The sequence below is a fragment of the Cimex lectularius genome, unplaced genomic scaffold, assembly GCF_000648675.2.
Source record: "Cimex lectularius strain Harlan isolate CLEC.00 unplaced genomic scaffold, Clec_2.1 scaffold195, whole genome shotgun sequence".
Lineage (NCBI taxonomy): Eukaryota > Metazoa > Arthropoda > Insecta > Hemiptera > Cimicidae > Cimex > Cimex lectularius.
In genome coordinates, this window is record NW_019392761.1 from 701,770 (window position 1) to 724,795 (window position 23,026).

At 36.4% G+C, this 23,026-nt stretch overlaps 1 protein-coding gene across 1 annotated transcript in view; it reads left to right on the plus strand.

Annotated features, from left to right (window-relative positions):
- The window catches only part of LOC106663321 (synaptic vesicle membrane protein VAT-1 homolog-like), a 65,704-nt gene extending 47,180 nt beyond the window's left edge, over positions 1–18,524 (plus strand). Inside the window, exons 2-9 of the mRNA XM_014388067.2 lie at positions 10,754–10,883; positions 13,719–13,934; positions 14,082–14,224; positions 15,774–15,877; positions 15,959–16,014; positions 17,544–17,738; positions 17,852–18,032; positions 18,097–18,524. Coding sequence (XP_014243553.1) covers positions 10,754–10,883; positions 13,719–13,934; positions 14,082–14,224; positions 15,774–15,877; positions 15,959–16,014; positions 17,544–17,738; positions 17,852–18,032; positions 18,097–18,122 — 1,051 coding nt within the window. The 3' untranslated portion in view covers positions 18,123–18,524. The remainder of the gene's footprint in view (positions 1–10,753; positions 10,884–13,718; positions 13,935–14,081; positions 14,225–15,773; positions 15,878–15,958; positions 16,015–17,543; positions 17,739–17,851; positions 18,033–18,096) is intronic.
- The last annotated feature ends 4,502 nt before the right edge of the window (positions 18,525–23,026 follow it).

Here is a 23,026-nt window from a genome sequence, read left to right on the forward strand (position 1 = left end):
AAAATTATCCAACAGTCGAAAATTGTCGGTGAATACATCATCAACCTGACAATATCTTGAATAAGTGCGTAAAGTATTGAGTTGTCGAGGGAAAGTTTTCATGTTCTACACAAGTCCAGGGTTCCCATGCTAACGGATTGATGCTTTTGGTAAAAACGTGCGCCAGCCGGTAAGGAATAAGCATCGTATTGCAAACGGATACCAACTACCCAGCCGTCACGGCATCGAGATTGTGCCGGTTTAGCATCTAAACGATTTTTTTGCATTACCAAAGACATTCTCTTCAATTGTACCTCTTCTCGAAGTGATGAACCTCTTCAAAACATATGTGAAATAAACGTTAAAAATAAACCCGTCAAACTTTCCTTTGAAAGGAAAACATGAACAACATTAAGCGTTAACAAACTCCGTACAGCTTCGGATTAATAATTGAATAGATCAGTGTTCACCACGTGGAATCAAGTACAAACTTTAAAACTAATCGAAAATGCACACAGTACAACTTCTCTGAGGGATGTTACGAGTAGGGATTATAAAGGGAGAAATAAATTGACGAATGTTTTGGAAAATATAGCCAAATCATTAGGTAACATAACCTAACCTTACCCGTTCCAACATCATACCCTAAACCTATCACTAACTTAACCTTATCCGTCTCAAAGTAAAACACTAACCTAATCTTAATCATTCTAAAATCTAAGACTAGCTTTAAAGCCGCTCATTTTGACCGTGCGAAAAAACGTGAATTACAACTCAACCAAATATTATCTTAATAAGTACTGTAAGAAAATAATTTTAAAGTAGCGGTTAATTTGTATGTTAAATATTATTTAGGTACATGATTAAAATAAGAAATAAATCCTTATCTATCATATTATTTATGCGTTCATCTCCATGTTTAATTTTATATATTTTTTATTTCAAATTTCTCAATGCAATCTAGTTCCCTCTCTTTGTTTAAAATGTGTAACCCCGTTATATTTAAATTTAAATTTAAATTATATTATTATTCTGAAACCGTGAGATGCGGTCTGGTGTGATGTAGGTTTCAGAAAAACATTTTCTTTATCGTGCCAACGTTTCGATCTTTATTGAGATCATCTTCAGGGCNATAAAGATCGAAACGTTGGCACGATAAAGAAAATGTTTTTCTGAAACCTACATCACACCAGACCGCATCTCACGATTTCTGAATAATTATCGATTAACCGTCATTAATCACCACACGTTTAAATTATATTTTGCGATTGTTTGTTGATCTCCTACCAGAGCGGTCGTACTCGTTATCTCTCGATCCCCGTGTAAGGACGACAGCTATTCCTTGAAAACTGGCATCAGATTCTCATTTTACTTGTATTCTCGTTACTGTAATGACGAGTGTGGTGGAAAGTAACAAAGACCCACCTGTTAAAAGTGTTGACCATATGGTTGCCTTTCAAAAATACCAAAAATAATCGTCCGGTTTGAATTGGAAAATGGAATTGACTGTGAAAAATGCCGGTCCGTTTCGAGTTTCCTCCAGAGCAGAACTACAGGGGATTTTCCCACTACATCCTATGACGATGGGCAAATTAATACATGCGGATGGTAAGGAGGTCGCCGATCATGTCAACTCTATCTCAAAGGCCGGAAGGAATAGACTGAAGATAGATTTTAACAATACCCTATCGGCCAATAAGTTTCTACACACACAAATTTTGTAAGACAATAATTTTGAACCTTATATTCTAAAGCACCTTTTAGTTAGAAATTGTCAATCATTACAGGTGTTCAGGTTGATGTAACAGATGAAAAATTAAAAAACTGTTATACAAGATTCTTTTGGCACTTACTAGCTGTCAACAGAAAAGTGATGGTTGTGAATCAGGCTCTATCAAATTTTTACAAACAAAATCGGTTCTAATTGTTGTGAGAGGCTACTAATGGCATGAAAAATAGCAAAAAGGAGGGAAAATTCAAAAGGTGGGGTTGAGATGGGAAGTTGGTGTCCGAGTGGATCGAGGTCACGATAGCTCAAGTGGTAGAGCAGCGACGTATTTAGCCGAAGGTCATGGGTTCGAATCCCGCTCGTGACACTGACTTTTTTATCTCAACCAAAACCTTAATTAATCGAAAAGAATTTATTTGGTCAATCCGACCACGAAACCTAATAGATGTAATTCCTACTAATGTTAGAGTTCATTATGTTCAATGTAATGTACACCCGTTCAATGTAATTCTGTGCAATAAATGTTTTCGTTGCGGTCATTTTGCTGATCAGTTCAAATGTCGCGTAAGATGTTCGAATTGTGATGCTCAGCTTCCACAATTCGTTAACTGCTGCGAACAGCATAAATCAACAGATACCAATCAGTGTCGATGGTTTAAAAAAGTGAAACAAATTAAGCGAATCATGGGAGAAAGCAATTTTTCAAACAGTGAAGAGAAAAACATTCTTTAAGTTAACTCGTTTATTCGGCTTGCTGAAATCAGGCCGATATATAATAATTTAACGATGTTTCCTTTTTTTGAATAGCCCAGATAGTCCTGCAAGCCTCTTCATCTTATAAACATACCAGTACCAAAAAATTAAAGTACCGAAAGATTTTTAGTTTGATTATAATCTAATGTATTCTGAAAACGCACCTAACATTGTCTAGAAACCATAAAGACCACTAATTGGAATTTATAACAAAACATGATGTTTTTGAAGCAGCCTTTTCAATAAACAAGACCGTACAGGATGAGTTAAACATGAAACGTGGCGATATTGATATTAAAGACGGTATTAGTTCTAAAAGAAAAGTACGTGATAAGATCAGATTTCTTACGGTTATTTATTAACAAGTTTACAGTCGCTGAATAGAATGCACTACCTTTAGCAGCAAATAAGGCAGAATTCGAACTGCCGTATCAAAAACTTGGTTTAAACCTGATCGACTATGGAAATTTAACGGTTTTAATATTTTAGACAGGATAGAAGTGCTATTGGTCGGTGTGTAATATGCTGCGCCCTTTAAGAGCTGTTGTATCCAACAGTCATAATATTAAAAGAGAACATCTTGTACAAAGAACTTACTTCAACCTGTTTCTTATAGAGAATATGTTTGCCTCGAGATTAAAGATCCCAATGGGAAAAGTCTTACAATCGTATTTTTATACAATCCACACTCTAACAACTTATCAAAGCAGCAATGGGAGATTTTTTAAAAAGTTAAAAGTCATTGTGTCTGCAGGTGTGGGTTTTCTATATACGTATATTTCAATTAGGTTATTTATTTTGTACAGTTTTAAATCAAAAAAGTCTAAACAACCATCTATTTATTTCCAATCTAAAATTTATTCTAGGGTGTAAAAAATTAATTAATTGGAGGAAATTTTTTTTAGATCCTACATTGTTCCCAACTATATACATAAACTATAGTCTACGTAGCGTTTCCCAAAAGGACAAATTTAATTAATTCGTTATTTCATTTGAAAAGATTTTTTCAAAAAGTCGGTTTACCAACTTAATTGTAATGATTGCGTTATTAAATATATAAGACAAAGCTGCAGAGAAATTAAAACGATTGTTATAGAACACATGCCTAAATCTTCTGGTTTTAAGTACCATTTAAATGAAACGACACAATTTCACTTTAAATTTAAATACAACACTGCGATACAGTTTCAAAAAAGGAATGGAAGAAAATTGGAATAAAAAATGTAAAATTAAACTAGGAGATAAATGCATAAATAATATAATAAATTTTGATTTACCTCTTGTTTTAAATATATACCTAAAGAATATTTGACATACAAATTGATCGCTAATTTAAAATTATTTTCTTACAGTATTTATTAGGATAATATTTAATTGTGTTGTAGAGAGCGGACCTGGTCGCGAAAACGGGTATTCTCGTTCCTCACAGTGATGATGTTGAGACCACCCCGATTCGGCCTGACGACGTTAAGAGAACGGTGAAAAATATGATGTTAGACAAGTGGAAGCGTCGTTGGGCCGACTCGACTGACGCGTTGGTGTCCGTTAAGCCGACGGTCGACCGGTGGAGCCCGGAGGGGATATCTCGAAGGGAAAGCGTTGTCCTGACCCGCCTGCGGATAGGCCACACACGTGCGACTCATGGGTACCTGTTGGTTGGCGCGAGTCGACCTAGGTGCCCAGCATGTCAAGTAGACAGACTCACGGTGTCGCATGTGTTGGAGGGGTGTCGCAGCTTGGCCCTGTATAGGGACCGAAATGGAATACCGCCGGGTTATAGAAGAATGCTCGAGCATGGCAGCGAATTNAGACTGCGAATCCTAACAGGATTCCTGACAGGACACTGTAGATTAAATGGACATCTAAAGAAAATTGGAATAATCCAAGATGGCACATGTAGATTCTGCAAAGAAGCAGAAGAGACACCAACACACTTACTAACAAACTGCGGAGCTACACTAGCCCGCAGGAGGAAGTGTTTTGGGATGTACAATGTGACCAAAGAAGAACTACAACCACTGAAACCGGGCCTATTAATCAAGTTTCTTAATGAAAAAGGACTCACCGATGTGCTTTAGGCAGAGCACAGGGGATACAATAGCTCTTAAAGAGCGCAGTATACCATACCCTGAAATATTATATCTATCTTTTTATCTATCTAACCAATTTTTCAGGTAAAATTTAAAAAATTTACTATTGTAAAATAGAGGTTTTGTAAGATTCAATCACTGTTATGTGCAGTTCGTGATTTATCAAATCGAATGCTTTTGAAAAATCTAAAAGCACTAAAAAGGTAATTTCTTTATTGTTCATTGCAAGCCGTGCGTCCCTCAAAAGTTTTTATTAATGAAATATTAGTTCTACTTCCAAACTGGTCTCCTGTTTGTATTTCGTTTATTTGTTGTGTGCAATGTATTTTATTAATTTATTGCGTACTATCTTGTCTAGAATTTTACTAGGATGGCACAGTATGTTTCTTGGTCTGTGGTCACTGAATAACGTTGGACTTGTGGTTTTAGTGAGTGGTACGATAATATTCTCCTTACATATATTTGGATATGCCATATTTAGTAAACATTATATTGTATATGTGAGCAAGTACTATACAAGCATCATGTGCTACCATTTTTAAGAATTTTATTGGTATCTCATCTAGTCCTACTCGTCCGAATTTATACCGGACATCGCTTGTAATATATCATTCGCAGTGATTTCATCCATCTTAAATTTCATCGATCGTTTATTTATATCGTTGGTTATATGTTTTTAGGGTCCTAGGATTTATTTTGTTTCTATTGCTAGTGTCACAGAAAAAAAACTGTTTAATTCGTCAAGATTATTCTACGTTAAGTTTACCTGTTTATGACTTATTTGTTTCCCCTGTTCTGTAACGTTTGAGAATTTTCCATTTTTTGTTTCGTTTTTATATTATTTTGAAATAAGTTATCAAAGAGTTTTTTTTTTGCATTTTTTATGTTTTGTTTTACTCGATTCCTTCAAACTCGGAAACCTTGCCAGTTGTGGTTTTATTGTTTTGATATTTCTTATAAATCTTTTCTCTATTTTTAGTGTCAATATTTCATCATTCATCCATTGTATAGGAATTTTTCTTTTTTTAAATTGTGCCAGTGGCTCAAATTTGTTTTACCAACTCAGTTCAATTTTTTGACCTTTTCATCAATACCGATTAATGAATTTTGTTTGAATGATCATTTAAAATTTCTTTGTTTATTTTTTTAATTTCTTAATTGTCGTAATTATTTAGTTGGTAGGCGTTAGATATATTTGCAGGTATTAAAAATGTTTCTGATATGACATGATAAGTACCAACATTAAAATATTGATCAAATTCATATCCAATGGACAGTTAAGTCTTGTACATTGAAGTGACATATATTAATTACTTCTGACGTTTATTATTGTTGTTTTTAATTATACTGCTCAACAAAAAAACCGACCACCTAGAACTCAATTAGTAACTTCATTCGATTTCGTGGTCCGATTGACCAAACAGTTTCTTTCAATTAATTAATCTTTATGTAGGGTTGTAGGGTATTGGTTGAGATAAAAAAGCCAGTGTCACGAGCGGGATTCGAACCCACACCACGATCCGCGTGGATCGAAGACACGATAGATCAAGTGGTAGAGCAGCGGCGTATTTAGGTCGTGGGTTCGAATCCCCCTCGTGACACTGGCTTTTTTATCTCAACCAATACCCTACATAAAGATTAATTAATTGAAAGGAGTTATTTGGTCAATCGGACCACGAAATTGAATGAAGTTACTAATTGAGTTCTAATCAATTACACCTGAGCAGATTACACACTTTTTTTTCCCTTATGATCTTTGCATATTAGCCATGACGAATTCTTATATATGTTGTTCATATTGGGGGTTATCGGGAAAAAAGGGCCAGAGGCGACGGTGGGAATCGAACCCACGACCGCGGCGTGAGAGTCTCTCATGCTAACCACTCGGCTACCGCGGTCCCCATAGATTACACACTTTTAATATGAGCGATGCTAAATCATCATTGTTCTCAACGGGTATTCCGTGAATCTCAATAGAATTGTCGAGTTGCATTTGTTCTATGTAATTGAATTGAACATGAGAGTCTTTTGCACTGTTACTTTTACTTAATTGCTCAGAGATTAATGTTGTCATCATGATTAAAGCACTCAATTCCAACTTCATTTAAGTAGTCATACACAATACGTGCTCTTTGGGGCCTAGCATTCTCCTACATTAGCAGAAACGTCTCCCCGGCGTGGGGAGCAAATGGCACAATGGTCTTCGTTTATGCCTTGTATGTACCGCTCTGAAGTTAGAACTTAGAGATCTTCCTGAACAACAACCCTATTCGGTGCGGGCGTCCAAAGAACTGCCACCCAAGAACATCAATGACCCAGCGTTGAATACCACCTGAGGAACCATACTGCGTCTCCGTTGAAATTACTCCCATCAGAAGATTTAAACCCGACTCTCACCTCAACTGGAACTCTTCCCCAATCTTCCAATGACCAATTCACATGTTCGCGTGCGAATTGAAGCCTGGCCATTTTCTGAGCTGTGATAAGAATCCCTGAGCCGGGTGCCGGGCACTAAGGTTATTTTCATTCTACAGTCCTGGAGGAAATAGAAACATTTCGGACTTACTTGTCAAATCAGTTTTCTTTTTTTCCCGAATGCTACAGTTTCGTAAAGCCTAATGATGGATGCATCTATCGACTCTCTCGTCGATAGACTTAGACCGAACCTGTCCTGGCCTTCTAGTGTGAAGCCCTGTTTCTTTGAAGCGCCGAAGAACCCTTCCAGTTGTAGAGGGATGTAGTGATGTACATTCAGTCTCCTGGCGACTTCGCTGACTGTATCCTTCCCCGAATAATGTTACGGCCCTGGCACTGTCATACCCGCTCAAATGCCTGACTGGAGCCATTGAACAAAGGTTTAAGAATAAGAATAATATCAAATGAAATCAACGAAGGAAAAAGATTAATTGAAAGCGATCTTTAGGTGTAGCAGAATGGAAGGACATAATGCTACTTATTGTGCAAATGGGATTAATCAATACACAAGTAAATAAAGGAAGCTAACAAAGCATTAGTTACTGTTTATTTTGACTAAGATAGCTCCTAATTATCTGTAATTAATCTAGAAAGAGAAGGGATTTAATTTTAAACTAAATAAATTGAATGGTGTGTTAAATTTGTCCATCAGTGTATTAGTTAAGTTGTTCAGGTCACATTTGATTTACAAAATTTCTGATGTATTTTTTTGCTCGATATGTCGGCTAATTTGTTGAGTTCTTGATGAATTTCTTTTTTGAAGCTTTTCAGCTCCTCCTTGACCAGTCATATTTATCTCACGTTCTGCGTGACTAGGCGTGCAGATATTACACCCCCAGGGCTCTAAGAAGTTACGTTTTTTATATTGTAGATATTTTTCTCGAGGAAAATCTGTCCACTTCAAATGAAAAGTGTACTTACGGATATTGCAGGATGTTTTATAGGCGATGAAGGCGATTTGCTTCTTACAGTCGTTGACATGTACGTGGGTTGATGCGGTACTTCAAGTCGAGGTTCGACATGCCGAAGCTTTTGGCCGTTTTTCCAATTAAAATTTGCAGCACGTACGAATATTATTGGTGTTTAGAGAGAGGGTGTGAGTGAGAATCAGAGTCTGAGTCAGAGAGATAGATAGATAGATAGAGATAGAGATAGAGATAGAGATAGAGATAGAGAGAGAGAGAGAGATATGAGTTGAAGAGTAAGTGAAAATCAGACTCTGAGTCAGAGAGCGAGAGAAAGAAAGAGAAAGAGTGAGAGACAGACCGATACAGAGTGAAAAAAGAGTGAAAATCAGAGACTATATCAGAGAGGGAGAAAGAGAGGGTGAGGGAGAGAGAGAGAGAATGAAGAGTGTCAGTCAGTCACATGAGTCAGAGAGTGGGAGAATGACAGCTGAGTGAGTGAGAGGGAGTGAGAGAGAGAGAGAGAGGAGAGAAGAGAAAAGTGTGTTGTCAGTCACAGGAGTCAGAGAGTGAGTGAGAGTGAGTGAGAATGAGAGCTGGGTGAATGAGAAAGAGGGTGAGTAGAGGAGAGAGTGTTGTCAGCCACAGAAGGCCGAGAGTCAGCGAGTGAGTGAGAATGAGAGAGAGAGAGAGAGAGAGAGAGAGAGAGAGAGAGAGAGAGAAGGAAGAGTGTCAGGCAGACACAGGATTAAAAAAGTGAGTGAGAGGGATTGAGAGAGAGAGAGGAGAGAGAAGAGAGTGTTGCCAGCCACAGGAGTCAGAGAGTGAGTGAGAATGAAATCTGAGTGAATGAGAAAGAGGGAGAGTTGAGAAGAGAGTGTTGTCAGTCACAGAAGTCGGAGAGTCAGAGAGTGAGTGAGAATGAGAGCTGAGTGAATGAGAGAGAGAGAGAGAGAGATGTAAGATGTTTTTCCTTAAAGAATCTTATTATTCAGTGATTCTTATATTTGCAAATAAAGAAGAGCTCAAGTTAAGTGGACATTAATCAAAAGGGAAGACTTCGTACAAACATGAGTCATGAACGGACTCTTTTAAAAAAACCATTTCTTCTTTTGTCGCCGTTGACAATGCCTTTCTATTAGCGTGCACCATTTTCTGCGCCACCTTCTACATAATTCAATTACCTTTCCCCCGTATTCAAACAAAAGTCAGTGTCCTCGATTTTCCGATTTTTACACAAGCAGTTTTTGTTCGTTAACTTCGCCTGAAATTTTTTCCTACGCCTTTGTCCAAAATCATTCGCCGGTTGTAATAAATTAATATTTAGTGACCGGGCCTTTCTCCAGCACCTTGTAAGATTTTCTCTGTTCAACTGCGATCACTCCTCGACGATTCTATTTAGAACGTCAACTTTCAACGGCCCTTTCCAGGGCCAACCCATCCGGCTACTAAAGAACTGGCCGACGTGAAGCTCCTCTTCGTTCTTTATTGACGGGTCTCTACATACACACGCAATGTTAAAAAAAGAAAACATCCCGGACCTTCCAATCGGCAGTTTAGTGACTGGGAGTTTTAATGTTGTTGTAGAACCGATAGACGAGGCCGGAACCGTGTGTGCCGTTGGCTGAGGTCTGTGGCCATGGGCAGCAGGTGGCCGGTAGCCAAGTCGGCTTGTGAGAAATGAGAGCGAGGCTGATGCTGTTCTGCTGATGTAGTTCGCTTGTCCAGGTAGATACGAGATAGTGAAGTTTCGTCTGGTAGAGACTCCTTTGTTGTATTAGTAAAACTGAGACCTCGTTGGGGAGACGAGTCTGAAGTCAGCGGGGCAGTCCCCCTACTTATGTACGGAATTGCTCCACTTTGATTGGCAGAGTGGAGAACGAGGCCATTCCTGAATGTTGGTGGCACCTAGTGCGTACCGTGGTAACTGCAGGTGGTCACCGCATGCAGCTTTTCATCTCTAGTTTAAATTTCATCTTTCTGGAAGGGCAAACCGCCCAACCTGCCGCATGGCATTTTGGAGTAGGCCGAAGACATATTAACAAGCCCAGGACCAGAAAGCTGCGAGATAAGCTCTATAAGGAGTCAGATCAGGACAGGATCCAGTTACTCGCACACCAGGACCTGGGCAGCATCACAATTGTTACGCAACTTAGCTAGTGGACACTCAACTGACGTGGCAGTCATTCTCCTCAGGTTTCGTTCTTTTCCTCAACAAGCAGTCCTCACTGTCCTCCTTGTCTAAACGAGGTTAACAGATAAAAGAATGGGCTTGTAACACTCCCTTGATGTATAACTGCTTTGACTCCCTTGACGTCAGAGGTATATGTACGTCAAAATAACTTCTGCGTACTTATTGGCGGGAGTTTACCTCATTCCAGACCTGAGGGGCGTCTTTTTCTCGTTCAAACGCATTTTTTGCAAATTATTACCCGAAATATGAGCAACAAAACTCATTAGTAAAGTTACATCTAGGTATTTCATGCTAAAATACATGTTGCTTGTGCCGTAAAAAATCTTAAAAGAGGAAAAACATTAGCACGGGATAATGTTCTAATAATAAATGTAATTTTTTTCTTTAATTAACAAAGGTATTTAACTACAACGTTATATGAACGCTCGGGAGTGCCGGTGTTTTAGAAAAAATCCCATCTGTGAGCATGTCGGGTTCGAATGCAGGGCCATTGGATTCGAACCCGAGACCTTTACCTCACAATGTCGCATTAACCGTTGCGGCCACCGGCGACCCCAATAATAAATATTAATTGTAATTATGTTACAAAAAATTACGTCTATATTGACAGCGTTATGTTTTCTTTCAGTGGGCTGAATTTCCAAGATCTTCTCGCTCGGCAAGGGGCTTTGGATGCCCCCATGAAGACTCCTTTCATAATGGGTTTCGAATGTGCTGGGGAAGTCGAGCAAGTTGGAGAAGGATGCGAAAAGTTTAAGGTGAGAGTTGTCAGTTCTTTTAGTTTATTTATTTAATTTTAATTTTTATCCTGACTAGTATGACAATGTCATCTGCATAGCCTTGGGTTCCGCTTTCATTTAGTTTTGCATATTAGGTCAACCACTACCACATTCCATGACGGTGGTGAGAATATTCCTCCTTGCGGACATCCTCTCGTTCTACCTTTTCGTGGAACTTGGAGACCTGCACTTTTCTTCTTTTTAGAATTGATTCTATCCATCTACAGCAGGTTTTATCTGTTCCTCACTGATTCAGTCATGTTATCATTGTTTCAATAGGAATGCTATCAAATGTCCAAGAAGGTTCCTTTAGTGACTGGGAGTTTTGGTAGCCCTGAGTAGGGCCGGTGTTGTTGTGGTCCGTGACCGAGAGAGCCTTTGGCTGACGTCCGGAGCCGTGAGAGTCGGTTGACTCTGCAGCGGTTAAGGGACGTTGGTGCAGCAGGTAACCGAGTGTAACACTTGACCACTAGCCAAGTCGGCTGTGTTGAGAAGGCGAGTTCGGGGATAATGCAGCGAGTACCCTTGCTGTCGTTGTCGGTGCTCCGTTAAGGATTGTTGAGAACTCGTCAAGTAGATGAGTCTGAAGCCAGTGGGGCAGTTCCCCTGCTTATATATGAAATGGTTCTTCTCTGACTGTTTGCAGAGTGGAGGGCGAGCCCATTCCCGTACTGTAGTGACACCTAGCGGGTCCCGTGGTAACTGCAGGTAACCACCACAGTCCCTAATGCTATTTCTTGGTTATTCAGTGAATTCTCTATTTGTACCGTTTTTAGTGTAGTGCTGATTCACAGCATTTTCCTTTCTGATAGGCATGTTGATATTTATGAAGGGGTTTTTCTTTTAGAGAGCTACCCCTTACATGTTTTTCAACTAGCCTTTCAAATCTTTTGAGTAGAAAGGATGTCAGTCTGAATGGTCTGTATGATTTTGCATCTGTGTAGTTTTCCATGCAGCCTTTGGAATAAAGACTACTTTTACAGTTCTCCATATGCTTTTGATGTATCCCATTGCCATCCAGCTTATGGATATTTTACAAATGGAGGAATTAGTGTTATTTTTCCCTTTTGTAGTAGTACTGGGTATATCCCATCTGTTCTTGGAGATTTGAATGTGGTTGTCAATGGCCCATTCTGGAAAGTGTCTACTTATTAGCATTTCTAATGTTTCCTTTCTGGTGTGTGTGTGTATGTGTGTGTGTTCCATCAGGTTTTTTTAGAGTTCCAATTGGATTTATAGGGTCTTTACAAGGCGTTTGTGAAGTCTACTTGCATCAGTGATGTTTCCAACTTCTTTTCAATATTTCATCTACGATTCTTGTTTTGCTGATTTTCATCTCGTCACTGTATTATGTTAGGGTTTTACTGTATTCCCCGTTTTTCTAGTTGAATTACAAAGTTCGCGAGTTTTCTTTCTTAGTGCTGCCTGTTTGTTGTTCCACCAGCAGATTCTCTCTGTTGGTGTAGGTGGTTTGTGGGCAGGCTTCTATTCTATTATGAGTTTATTATAGTGTCATGTATTTGTATAGAAGTTAGCTAAATATTGTGGATGCTTTTAATGTTAGCCATTATAGTTAGTGTATTTTCCCCCAGTAACTCACCGTATTTCGCCGTTTCTGCTTCAGGGTTTCGACCCACATTACATGTTTTGTCCACTTGTGTGATTTCCATGTATATGTGTCCATGGTCTGAGCTTCATATCCCCCAGACACTGCCCAATTCAGTGTTTGGCCCCTGGAACAGAGATCCTATATGCTTTTTCTTCCCCTATCTCCAAGCCTACCTTTTACTGACCAGGGTTCCTGAATAAAGGCTATATCTATGTTGTTTTCCTTGGCCACACGACAAATCGTAATTGTTGCAGCTTTATATGCTTGAGGTTTGCTTAAAGCATCCTCAGCATCAATCTTAATTGCTTTTTCAATGATTCTTAGGGTCATCGTAGCAAAGCCAAAATAAAGTTTTGTGTTGGCTTTGTTTAAAGCCCCAAAGGATGCATCATCTATGTCTATCACAAGTTTTAGATGTATGCTTTCTACTCTCTACCTGATGACCCTCTATTGCCCAGTATTAATACGTAGGTTTTGGGATTTCCCAAGAATTGTGGCAGTGTCTGAAGTGACCAGAAGTTCAGTATCCAGCACCCACATGACCACTCTAGTGGTTTTAGTAATTTCTCTATAGGGGTCTACCATGAGGTCTGCTCCTTCTCACAGGTGGATAGTAGGTACCGTTTCCATGAGCCCTTCCTTGTCACTTTGGTTCTCGCAGGTTATCAGGTCAGCCCCTTTTTTAATTTACCCATTCCTGAACCGAGGTCATTTGGAGTTTTTTCTTACTAACTTACTTTTTTACTAATAATAAATACTTTCAATTAACTACACTTCTCGCTCTCCCATATATAGGATTGATCTGGTCAATATGCTACCCAACAGTACAGACAATAATAATACATCTATAGCTGTTTTGAAGACGAAATTAAGAAGAGGAACCTGTAAAACCATGGTCCAATAGTACACCTGGAAAATGTGTATGTGTGTGTGTATGTATATATGTATGTATAACCGATGTGCTGGTTGGTTGTTGTTGTGTATATATGCTATGGTTTTATTTACTAGTCAAATCCCAGATATTTTTTTTGTATTTATTATTGGTATCTAAATTATACTGTATGTATTTTTTTAAATTATTTTATTATTGTCACTGTTTATTATTTCAATGTTTTTCATGTTTTAAATGCTCTTTGACTTTCTTGTATTTATTGAAATAAAATGGGCTATTCCCTGTGAATAAATAAATTTCATCTATGCATTAGGTCGGAGACAGAGTTGTCGCACTGCCAGAATACAAAGGTTGGGCTGAAGTTGTTGCAGTTCCAGAACAGTACGTTTTCGCCATCCCATCCAACATGAATTTTCAAGATGCTGCGGCAATAGCCATGAACTACTTAGTGGCATATGTCCTCTTGTTCGAAATTGGTGGCCTTTCACCAGGAAAATCTGTACTCCTTCACTCAGCTGGGGGCGGCGTGGTAAGAAAGAGCAAAACAATCCATTTACAGGTTTTATAATTTATAGTATAAAACACTCATGATATAGTTGGCATGTAATTTTATACAAAAAAAGAAAAAAAATCACCTAACAAGGCATTTTGACATATTACTAAAATTGTTTTGTAGGGGCATGCAGTAGTACAGTTATGCCGTACATTAGAAGATGTAAAAGTGCTTGGAATAGCATCAAAACATAAGCACGAATCACTTGCTTCTAGTGTTGACCATTTGCTAGAGCGCGGGTCAGACTATACTAATGAAATCCGCAAGTATGTTTATATAACTGCACGTTACTATCAGATAAAAACAACAAAATACAAAAAAATTGAACATTAAAAGAAAAATACATACTACAAAATAGACTATTGACAAATTGCTACATATTAATTCTTTAAAGTACAGAAAGCATTAGTAGAGATTATTTTTGTATAAATGATAGTTATTTTTAGAAATAAGATATGGATCATGATGAGTACTAACAATCAGGAATTTAATCAAATAATTAAGGTGTTGGTTAATAATAAAATAATCAAACTTGTAATCCTTACAATCCTTGCCCATCACCACTGTGGTAAGGATCAAATTACAGATTCATCACCCCGCAGACAGGAGGATTTCACTATTAAACTTGTTAACCTAGCCTATCACTTCTTGCAGTAAACAATTCCACCTTTTGTACTTTACAATGAATTGATGGTAGCCCTTGAGAATCACCCACATTGAGTGTTGACACTCCCTAGGCTGGGGTCAGACCATGGTCTAATCCATCCAGCCACCGAAGTAGCTAGGTTAGCTAGATATAGCTAGGTTGTTTCAACACCAAATGCCAATCAGTTCCTAAAACCAAGTTCGTTCACACTCTCACTCCACGCTTTCCTGTTTACACACCATTCATTCAGTTTAGAGTACTGGATATTCTTTCATAACCCTTTACCTGTATTGTATAACTTATCTAATCGATCCCCTTACCATCCCTATCTATGGATCTATGGTTTACTCAATATAATGCCATTGGTCCTCTCACACTACACATTCACGCTAATAAACACATTCACTCTTAACTAGGGGCACAAAACCATCATTACTATATACAATAAAACAGTCATGTTTCCTGCAAGAGTAGGAACAGAGGACCCAACAACTTGCCGCCCTGCTCAAGTACAATTCCCATTTGTTTACAACTTTTAGAAAATCTGCACATTTTGGATACAATTATTTATCAATTGGAATATGTTTATATAAAAAGACAATTTGAGTGTTTCATTTTGATTAAAATATCACCCAGACAATGCCTTAATTATTTATATATATACACAAAATAATAAGAATTGAATGGTTAGTTTATGAACTGTCCAAAAATAATTTAAAAAAAACAGTATTATAAACTATAAGTAAGATAAGAAATGTATATGCATAGAGCATGTTTTTATTTCTAGTTTTTCTATAATTAATAAGAACAAATATAAAAATTATATATTACTGTAAAAGAAAAACACTGGAATATTTTCAGCTTTAATATTGTATTGCTTTGAGACAAGTTAAATTGATATAAATTTTAAAGTTGTAATATACAAAAATGCATTTTTTATTCTTTCAAGCTTTCAATAGAAACACGCTTTTCCTGTAGATGTATTTGATTCCTTTTTAGAATTCAATCATTATAAAATTTACAACCTGAAATTGTTAAACGATTGAAAAATATGTTACAAATAGACTTAAACTCATAAAATCAACTATAACAATGTCAACAAATTTACTACAAATAACTGTAATAATAAGTTGTTCTTTGATATTCCATACATTTATCTTGCTATTTAGGTTATATCCCGATGGCATTGATTTAGTCTTGGATTGCCTTTGTGGAGAAGATTGCAACAAAGGTTATTCCCTCCTAAAGGCAATGGGAAAATACATTTTATATGGTAATTTCAAACATTGAAGAATTTTTCCACTAAAGCCATAATTGTCTGTTTCAAGTTGATGACACTTGGTTTAAATTACAGGATCAGCTAATGTCGTCACTGGTGAAACCAAAAGCATTTTTAGCACTGCTCGCTATGTAAGTATTTTATGTTGAAACATGTAGGTCTTTGTATTTTAAAACTGGCAGAAAGAACGAAGAAGAGAGGGTTGGGTATAGATTGATACAGAGATAGATAGAAAGTGAGAGAGTGAGGGGGGAGGGGGAAGAGAGAGAGAGAGAGAGAGAGAGAGAGAGAGCATTGTGTTAGTCAGAGAGTGAGTGAGAATCAGAGTCTGGGTCAACTGGAGAGGGAATCAAGAGTCACAGAGTGAGTGTGAATATGAGTTGGATAGAGAGAGAGAGAGAGAGTTGAAGTCAGAGTTGGAGTGAGGAATTGAGTGAGAACCAAAGTCTGTGTCAGATGGAAAGAGAATTGGTGTCAGAGAGTAAGGCAGAGAGACATAAAGTTTTATCTCAACCATCAGTAAACCCTTATGGGCAGTTGTTTATTTTCTGCATTTTAGGAACTGTATTTTGTATTAGTGATGCATTATAACATATCAAATCAGAGGGTGAGTGTGAATCAGAGTCTGATTAAGATGGAGAGAAAGTTGGAGTCAGTGAAAATCAGAGTCTGATTCAGCCGGAGAAAGTCAGGAATCAGAGAGTGAGTGAGAATTTAATCTTAGTCAGGTAGATAGATAGAAAAATAGAAAGAGAGATAGATAGATAGAAAAATAGAAAGATAGATAGATAGATAGTCAGCTGGAGAGGTCAGGAAACTGAGTTGGAGCTAGAGAGTGAGTGAGAACCAGAGTCTGAGCGAGATAGTAGTGAGTGAGTGAAAATTAGAGTTTGAGTCAGTTGGAGAGTCAGGAACCCAAGTTGGAGCTAGAGAGTGAGTGAGAACCAGAATCTAAATCAGATGGAGAAAAGGTGAGAATCAGAGTCTGAGTCCGATAGGAGTGAGTCGGATTCAGAAAAAAGAGGTGGAGTCTGGGAATGTGTGAGAAACCATGTATGTATGCGTATGCGTGCATGCATGTGTGGGTGTGTGAACGAGAGAGTAAAGAGTCAGAGAGAATCAGAGTCTGCGTGAGAGAGAGAGAAAGAGAGAGAGAGAGAGAGAGAGAGAGAGAGAGAGAGAGAGAGAGAGAGAGAGAGAGAGAGAGAGAGAGAGAGAGAGGGAGAGAGAGAGAGAGAGAGAAAGAGAGTTTGTGTCAGTAAATCAGAGATATAAGTCAGTAAAGTTGATGACTCTGAGGCTCATCGTTGCAATTTTGGGTTCAGAGTAGCCAGTTCAGTTCAGCGGTGACATCAAAGAGCTGGAATAAGAGAGTGAGTGAGAATCAGAGTCTGTGTCAGCTGTAGAGTGAGTCGGGAGTCAGAGATTGAGTGTGAATCAGAGTCTGACCAGATGGAGTGGGAATCAGGAGACAGGTAGTGATTACTATACATAGAAAATATATTAATTTGTATACTTATATTTCTATGTTTCATTTTCTTTTATTAGTAGCTTTAAGATTAGAGGGTAGTTGGATGTTGGACCCAGTTATATGTTAAGAATCACTTTTACTCTTTTATATTATTAATACGATACTTGTTACAATTAATTTTGCTTCTAGTGGTGGCAAGTGGACAAGTTCTCACCAATTAAGCTTTTTGATGAAAACAAAACTTTATCAGGATTTAATCTGAGGCATTTGATGTTCCAACATAATGGAGTCGACTATGTTCATAAAGTATTTGACAAGGTGATGAAATTGTGGGCCGATGGGAAAATCAAACCTGTCATAGATTCTGTCTGGGCTCTTGAGGATGTAAGTGCACTTTTATTTGTGAAAAAAATTTAAAAAATAAACAAAAATGTTTGGGGGAAACAAAGTTTAATCAAGTAAATGAATAGTAGAACTAAATAGAAAACGAATTTCAGATACCAGAAGCGATGCAAAAAATGCACGATCGAAAGAATATCGGTAAGATTGTCATCGATCCGTCATTAGAGCCAAAACCAAAACAAACCACTCCAGCTAAAGGGAAAGGAAAAGGAAACGACAAAGAGGAAAAGAAAAAGGAAGAAGATGCTAGTGAAGACAAAAGCACACCTGAAGCAGGTGATTAAAGCGTTACTTTGACATATATTATCAACCGAATTAATCATTTATGTAATGCTTACAGATAAGGAAAAGGAATCAGCAAGTTGAACTAGCATAAGTAACCATATCTCTATATTTATAAATAAAAACAATTAAATGACTACATAATATTCCAATTAACCTATTAAACGGTATAACATTAATGTTTATCCCTTAAAATATTGTCGTAGCTTAAATTGATGTGGTACCAATACTAAAGATAACCTAATTTTGTCGCAAAAAAAATTATAAAATCATATTTAAAAAAATATATACTATGTGAAGCTTGAATGTTTAGAAGATTATATCTTACCTTAAATATAGTTTCCCAAAATATGAAATTAGAGTAAAATGTATATCACTAAATGTATATCAAAGGGAAACAAAATTAAATTGCTGGATGTGGAACACATTTAATGTTATATTAAAAAAAAAGTCAGAACGCTAAATTAAAAAATGTTTAATGTTTGATTTGGTTTTTTTTTCACAATTCCTCAAAATAAATGGGATGAAAATAAATTTTATTTTTACATTATATTAGATATAACACTTATTTTTAAATATACCTTTGTATTTTTTCTACATATGATGAAAACAAAAAATGGATTGACTGCTACAATTTAGTTCCCAAGTGAATATCTTCGTTATTTTAGTGTTTATAAAGTCTTAGACATTATTAGGTTTTAAACATTACATATTGTAAATTTATCCAAATAAATTTTACTTTGTTGTTATTTTATATAAGGCATATCATTTGTAAAATGACATAATCTCTTGTAATTAGTTTTTTAATTAAGCGGTAAATGCTAACGATGTGGAATCACCAATTTTAATGAAACTTTTTTTTTTGTGATACTAGTTCAAAAGATGTAAACAGTCCGATCATTCGTGCCAATGTGCACAAATTATGCATTTCAATGCTGTGGTTGGCTGTCAGTGTGCAATTTTGACTAAGTTTTGGTTGATTTTTCGCTCTTAATGACATAAAAAATAAATGTAATGTAGGAAATAGATACTTTCACATTTTCAGCGGTTGTTATAAAGTTTAATGTGGGTAAAATCCAGAGGAGTTGTGCATTTTTAAGTGGATCAACAGAAATTGGAGCCAGTTAGTGAGTGAGAATCAGAGTCTAGGTCAGCTGGAGAGAGAGTCAGTCGACTGAGTTGGTGCCGAGAGTGAATGTGAACCACTATGAGTCAGTTAAGAGAGAGAGAGACAGAAATTATAGAGTAGTATTGGACTCAGAGAGTGTGTGAGAAACAGAGTGTCAGTCAGCAAGATAAAATTTGGATAAAATCCAGTTGAGTTATATATTCTTTAGTGAAACAACATCGCATCCAGCCCAAAAATTTAATATTTTTTATTTCTGTGAAAATTCATATTTAACAATCAAATTATTAGGAAAAGTGTTGTTTGATCTAATTTTCTTTCAGTGATGCATGCAGCTAGCATGGGCAACTTAGATACATTCCTTAAACTTAGAAGAGTAAGCTTTTTTCCCCCCAGCAAGAAACAAAGTTGATATTCATTTTCTATGTCCCAAAAATCCGGTATACAAATTTTTTGGAAAATCAAAAATTAATTTTTTTTTTAGAATCTTTGCCTTTGATTTTTTTTTCTTGAAAAATCATAAAAAATAATAGATAATTTTCAAATGACACCAATGATCTATATGAAACTTTGTAGTAACTTAGAACCATATAATAAGACTTAATGGCACCAACTTTGATTACTTAACTAAATTAGAACCGGAGAAATAAAATAAAACAGTTCAGGTTGTTTTGTTGATTTCATCCTTATTTTTCTAACCCATAGTAACATAAAACTCTAAGCCTTGTTGGCAGAATCTAAAGAAGTGCGGTTGAACTTTATTATGATTGTAACAAAGTTAAATTTGGATAAAATCCATAGGAATTATTAATCTTTAACTCAAACACCAGACATCATAGAAAAACGACCCAACTGATCCAGCCCAAAACTTTTGTTTGCCATAAAAATCCATATTTACGAGCTTTAAATGTTGCTTAAAACAAATTTGAATTTTTCCCCAAAAATATTATTTTTTGGCCTACTTCCCTGGACTCCAGATGACCCACAAAATAGTCATGAAATATAAACAGCTTAAATTAACATAAGAGATAAACACACATAATAAATAATTACTTTGCTCATTTAAATAAGGATGAAAACTTATGAAATGCCTTTTTTCCTTCAAATTGACTTGGTGGGATTTCACCTCAGATGGATTTTCCTCAAACAATGAGTGTCTGGTCTTAGGTTTATGTTGAAATGGTAGAGACGTTTTTTATTTAATGATAAGAACTCAGTATACCAAGATCCTTAGACAACCATGTACACTCAAAAACATCAAGTTTTTGAGTGTACATGGTTGTCTTTGAAAATATTCATTGTTATATCAAGGGCTAATTTTTAGTAGGTAAGATTCAATTTTCTTTTGTTAATTTAATGGTATCGGTAAGTTAGTCTTCAATGTAAATGGATCTCTGATTGAGATATCTGTCTGCCATTGATGTTTAATTAATATCATTTATTCTTTCAGCATTTTCATTTTTGATTGTTGACAGCTTGTTTTAATGTAAGTATGATTTAACATATCTCAGCAGATGGTATTAGAACAGAGAAATGTTTGGTTAAAATAAATAAAGTTTGTTCCTGGGGAAGTGCCATCGTTTTAGCATCCTCAATCATTTGGGTTGCCTAATTTATTTATTTCATTTTTTATTTATTTATTTATTTTTTTGTTGAGCTTGACATCTTTTATTATAATTATGGTTTAGTAAAATTCAAAGATAAACCAATTTGGTTCTGTAAGTAAAGTCTAAATTTTACTATACAACCCATTAATAAAGTTGTCTATTATTTTATCTATACTGCGAGTAACAATTTAAGAAACTTGCTAATATCCTGTTTGAGATTAGCCTGGAATAAGCCAGACTGTGAAAAAGAATCAGAGTCTGAGTTAGGAACCAGAGTTGGAGCCAGAGAGTGAGTGAGAATCAGAGTCTAGGTCAGCTGGAGAGAGTCAGGAGTCTGAGTTGGAACTAGTGAGTTAGTGAGTGTCTGAGTCAGGAATCAGAGAGTGCTTGAAAAACTGAGTCAGCATCAGAGAAAGAGAGAGTATTCACAACTGAAACAATGCAGATTTCTCTTTTTTGCTTATTTTTTCTTCTTTCTCTACCTTTCTTTCTTTTAAAGAGAGAGAGGCAGAGAGATTGATGCTTTATTTACATCATGTAATATATATATACATCATGATGGGAAAAAAATTATATACTCTTACAAACTATAAATATTCACACCTGAAACAACGCAGATTTCTGTTTTTCTTCTTTCTCTTCCCTTCCTGTTTTAGAGAGAGGGAGGGAGAGAGAGAGAGAGAGAGAGTGAGAGAGACAGACAGACAGAGAGTTGAAGTCAGGGATAAGCAGAGTCTGAAACAACTGTAAAGGGTACCACGAGCCAAAGAGTGAATGTGACTCAGAGCCTGAGTCAGATGAAGAGAGTTGGAGTCAGAGAGTCACTGTTGGAGTGAGAAAGTGAGTGAGAATCAGAATATGAGTAAGTTGGAGATAAATTGAAGTTAGAGAATCAGAAAGATGATTGTGCTCTGAGTATTTTTTTATAGGAGGTAGTTCATTTTCTGCATATTCCTCACAATGCTAATATAAGCATTTAACGAACCATTACTAACATAAAATGTATTATAACAATATTACAACATATATAAGATTACAATATTATAATGTATTAAGGAATGAGTGTGTGTTAATTATAGCCTGAGTCAGATGGAGAGGGAGTCACAATTCAAGAATTGAGAGTCTAAGATAATGGAGAAGTTGGAGTGAGTGAGAATCAGAGACTGAATCAGCTGGTGGGAAAGGGGAGAGTCAGAGTCTGAGTCAGCTAGAGGGAGAGGGGAGAATCAGAGTATGAGTGAGCTGGAGAGTGAGGGGTCAGTCAGAGGTGGAGTCAGTCAGTGAGTGAGAATTACAGTTAGGTAAGGTTTAAGCAATTAAGCTTGTTGACTCTCTGTTAAATAATGAATAAAGCTGATTCAGCCTTTACATAACTTCTTTTGTATATGTCCAAATATTCAATTTATGTGCATCCATAGTATCCTTTCCTTATTATCGTTCTAAGGGGGGGGGGTTAGTTTGTTGCATTTGTTCTGGGAGGTTCTTACACAGTATCTAGACTCACTCCCATCTGATTCTCTCTCACTCTCTGGCTCCAACTCAAACTCCTGACTATCACTCCATCTGATTCATTCTCTGATTCTCACTCACTTTGATCTAGTATGACAAAAAAAAGTATAATTAAAATCTGCAATCCCACATCTGTAGTCTCCCTTTCTATGTGCTTTTTTGTTATCAACTGCCTAATAAATTGGAAAATATTTATTATTAAGCTTGTTTTGCTGTTATTATTCGTTGAATATTTTGATGTAGTCCTCGATATGTAACCTACTGTGTATATGTTAACTCTGCCTTGTTTGATGTACAAGCATTGGATTAATTGTTACATTAATATATAATTTTATAAGTAAGAAAAGTAATCAATACATTTTATGGTATATTAAAGGTAAGAATACTTGTTTCAAGTAAAAATGGTTTATCTTAGATCTAAGAAAAAAAGGAATGGCTCTAATTGATTTCTGATTATTTAATTTTAAATTGTAATGTTAATAATATTCATTATTGTAATTTGGTGTTGATATTTTCCTGTATTCAATAAAATATAAGATTTAATTATCAGTCGATTGATTTTCAGTTTTTGGAGTAGAAAAAAATGCGTTTAAGTTCAAAACTTCCAGACTTCAGCTTTCTTTCTGTATTGTCAACTTCTCAAGAATGAAAAATTTGGTTCACTTGAAAAAGAAGAAAATAAAAACAAACGAGGTTGTATATCAAAAATATATATTTTATTCAGACACGTATAAACATATAAACAT